The sequence below is a fragment of the Alexandromys fortis genome, unplaced genomic scaffold (genome assembly GCF_014885135.2).
Source record: "Alexandromys fortis isolate MF-2015 unplaced genomic scaffold, M_Fortis_MF-2015_v1.1 scaffold_707, whole genome shotgun sequence".
Classification (NCBI taxonomy): domain Eukaryota; kingdom Metazoa; phylum Chordata; class Mammalia; order Rodentia; family Cricetidae; genus Alexandromys; species Alexandromys fortis.
Window position 1 is genome coordinate 17,811 of NW_026068605.1, and position 3,823 is coordinate 21,633.

General features: G+C 45.4%; 1 protein-coding gene across 1 annotated transcript in view; it reads left to right on the forward strand.

Moving 5' to 3' along the window:
- Positions 1 to 1,997, forward strand: part of LOC126495903 (E3 ubiquitin-protein ligase TRIM31-like) — a gene marked incomplete at its 5' end in the record, with an annotated part of 8,734 nt that extends 6,737 nt beyond the window's left edge. The window contains one exon of the mRNA XM_050133476.1: positions 1,462 to 1,997. Coding sequence (XP_049989433.1) covers positions 1,462 to 1,997 — 536 coding nt within the window. The remainder of the gene's footprint in view (positions 1 to 1,461) is intronic.
- Between the last annotated feature and the right edge of the window lie 1,826 nt (positions 1,998 to 3,823).

Here is a 3,823-nt window from a genome sequence, read left to right on the forward strand (position 1 = left end):
TTTTTTTTTTTTTTTTTTTTTTTTTTTTTTTTTTTTTTTTTTTTTTTTTTTTTTTTTTGCGTTTTGCTTGCTTGCTTTTGAGACAGAGTCTCATGTAGCCCAGACTATCTTTGAACTCATGGTAGTTCTCCTGTCTCAGCTTCCCAAGTGCTGGAATTAGAGGTGTATGCACCACCGTGCCTGGCAATGAGCACCTCCAACAAAACAGAAGACGAGCCCACATGGTGGTCATTCTCACCCAGTGCTGCTCTTCCCCAATTGCTTTGACCCTGATGCCCCTGGAAGACCATAGAAGTTCCTACCAATGTCTTCCTCTTTGTTCATTGTCCCTATCCCCCTGCACCCAGTAATTCAACTTACCCAAGTCTGGGGATCAGAAATGGGTAAGATCTGCTTGGTTCATGCCCCTAGCCTACCCCAGTGACCCTGACCAGTTGTTCGAATGCTCACTTGCACACCCGCCATCTCCCCAACCCCACACACAGCAGAGGAGAACTAGCATTGCAGCAAATGAGGGGCAAAAATATTCCCACTTTCTAAACCTTAGCAGAGCCAGAACCACTGATGCTCTAGCCTTTAAATAAGACAAAGACTCTGTAGCTTTGATAAATTGCCATTCAATGTCTGAGCCATAATACGAGGGTGGGGGTAGATCAAGGGATCCCATTCTATTCCATTCTATCATGTGTACTCCTGCATACACATACGTGCCTATGTGTGGGAGTCAAAACATGAGTGGGGAAGTCAGTCTCCCACCATGTAGGTTTCTGGACTGAAATCAGGTTTCAGGCTTGGGGGCACATGACTTATCAGCTGAGTCCCCTCCTGGACCCAGGAACTCCATTTTAGAAAGTCAGGCTAGTGGTGACCCCAGCTTTAAAAATCAGGCAGAATCTTGACCTCTCATAGCAGCCCCGATTGTTTGCCATATAAGAACCAGGAAATGTGGAAATGAGAAGACATATCTTCATTGTTAGAAGATCTAAATTGTCCAGGGTGTTATAACCTTGGTTCAAGACCTCTTCCTGAAATGAATCTACTACCACGTGGACTGGGGGGGGGGAGCTTCCCTCTGCACCCACAGAACAGAACCTCATAAAATCAGGGGTTAAGTTTGAGGTCTGGGATAGAGAGTAGGGAGAGATACAGGAGAGAGGGGTGTAGGGAGCATGGGCAAGGTATCCCACATCTATAATTCCAGCACTAGGGAGGTGCAGTTTGAAAGATGAGAAGTTCAAGATCATCCTTAGCTAGACAAAAAATTTCAGCCCTACTTGGGTTGTATGAGACCCCCTTCTCAGAAAACCAGAAATAAACAGGCAGAAGTCTTCTCTGAGGACATGGATTCTGAATTTGAAGGGGAAATTCTCCCTCTAGCTACATCATGAGAAGCTCAAAAGCAGGGTGCTGGAGGACTTGGCCTGAAACCATCCCTCTTCACTCTTCTTTATCTTCCCACAGAACCTATGACCCTGGACTCCACTTCAGCTGACCCAAACCTCACCTTTTCTCAGGATCTAAAGAAAGCAAGCTTGTATGTCATCGACGGCACATCGAATACGCAGGCAAAACCTCGACAATTCTATCCTTTTCACTGTGTGAGGGGCTCCCCAGGCCTCTCCTCTGGTCGTGGGGTGTGGCAGGTGAAAATACAGGGACACCCTGAAAAAGTTGGTATAGTGGGCGTGGTTGCCGACTTGCCTCGGGGGTCCCAGATTCAGAACTCTGAGCCATGCTGCTTGTGGGCATTGCGGATCTCGTCCTCTGGATGTCAGCCAATCACCAACTGCAGTATCCAGGAGAATCTCTCAATCTGTCTTAGGAAAGTGGGCGTCTATGTGGATTATGATCGTGGAGATATCGTCTTCTATGATGCCATCACTAACAAACACATCTACACCTTCCAAGCTTCATTTGACAGACAGGTCTTCCCCCTTTTTGGGCTCCTAAATGCCCGCAGCTCTATCATCCTTGAGCCCCTAGGGCTGCACTCCTAAGGGTCCCTCAGTCTCTTCCCCACCCATCTCTCATGATCGAATGAGATGCAATTGGCAGGAATGAAGCTTGGCCCTGCTCAAGCACATTACACACTCCCCACACCCCCCACATTCTACATACCCCCACACACTCTATGCACACTACACACCCCACATACCCAACACACCCTACACACCCTACACACACTACACACTCCACACACCCTACACACACACTACATACCCCACATACCCAACACACCCTACACATCCTACACACACTACACACCCCACACACCCTATACACCCTACACACCCTATACACACTACACACCCCCCACACAGTACACATGCTACACCCCCCACAAAACGTATATACCGTATATACCCTACATACACTACATGCCCTACACACACTGCACACCCTACACACCCCACACAATGTACATATACTACACACCCCACAAATCCCACACATGTCACACTCCCTACACACCGCACACACCCTACACACAATACACACACTACACACAATACACACCCCACACACCCTAACAAACTACACATACTTCTTTCTGTGAGTAAAGAAGAAAGAGGAATCTCCAAATATTAACCACAAGGCTTTTCATTGCTGAACTTCATAAACGGACACAATTGGAAGTGGCCAAACTTCACTAACAGCCCATTGAAAAATATCTTGCTTGTGACGCAAGTCCAAGATGCTGCTCAGCACCCTGCCTGCTCCTTTCTCTACTTCACTGCCTGCAGTTCCTATGACTCTGAACTTGAGCACCTGGCTCTTGCCCTTTCCTGAAGTCAGAACTAGAGGCTACATGCAGAATCAGCCAGGCCTGTCCCAGTTTGTTGACAGGACAGACTCCAGTCAGGGTTGTAACCTTTTGATAATTCAAAACAATGTTGTCACCCTCAACAACTCTGCCTTCAACTTAAAAATAAAATTGTAAACCAAACTTCATGTTGACTTAAATTTCTAATCTTGTCTTAGGCCACATCCATAGCCATCCTTGGCCTCCATTGATGCTCCAGACTCAGGCAGGTTACTACTGGAATAGATTGATAGTTGGCAGGTGGTGTGGAACCACACATAGAGCATACTCCATTTCACAATTAAAATTTTAATTTATTTTACATTTCTGTAGTGTGTGTGTGTGTGTGTGTGTGTGTGTGTATACCCACATGTCATGGTCTCCCCAGAAGGTAGAAAGATGACTTTTGAGTGTTAATTCCCCTTTCTTCTTTATGGAATCCAGGATAGATCTTAGCTCATAGATTTGGTGCAAATATCTTATGGATGAGTCATCTCACTGTCTCCATTTCCCATTCCAGATAGAAGACTGTACATAGACATGTTTGTTAGCTTATTCTCCCTAGGGTTCACATTGCCCACTCTGGCCTTGAACCCTGTATGTTGTGGGGACCAGGAAGACAGAAAACTAGGTCAACAAATGGTACCCACGTGGACAACTGCATCCACATAAAGCCTGAGAGAGCTTGGGAAGTAATTCTAGACAAAAATGAATAGAGTTAAGAACAGCTTGTGGATAGAAGCATTTTCTCAGGTGGGCTCTGTTTCCTAGAGGCAAATGCATCTCATTTAAGAGAGGCTTCCTGATGCAGCTTTAGTTGTAAAACCTTGCAGCTCTTTTAAGAGGCCCTGCCACTAAATGGTGTTTATGAAAGCTGACTGCATGAGTGAATTTCAGCCAATTTCATAGCCAAACATACACAGAGAAACCATCTCCAAAAGCCAAAAATTAAAAATAAAAGAAATAGACGTTAAAATAAAGCAACATAAAAATGAAAAATACACAGAGAGTTTGGATTTT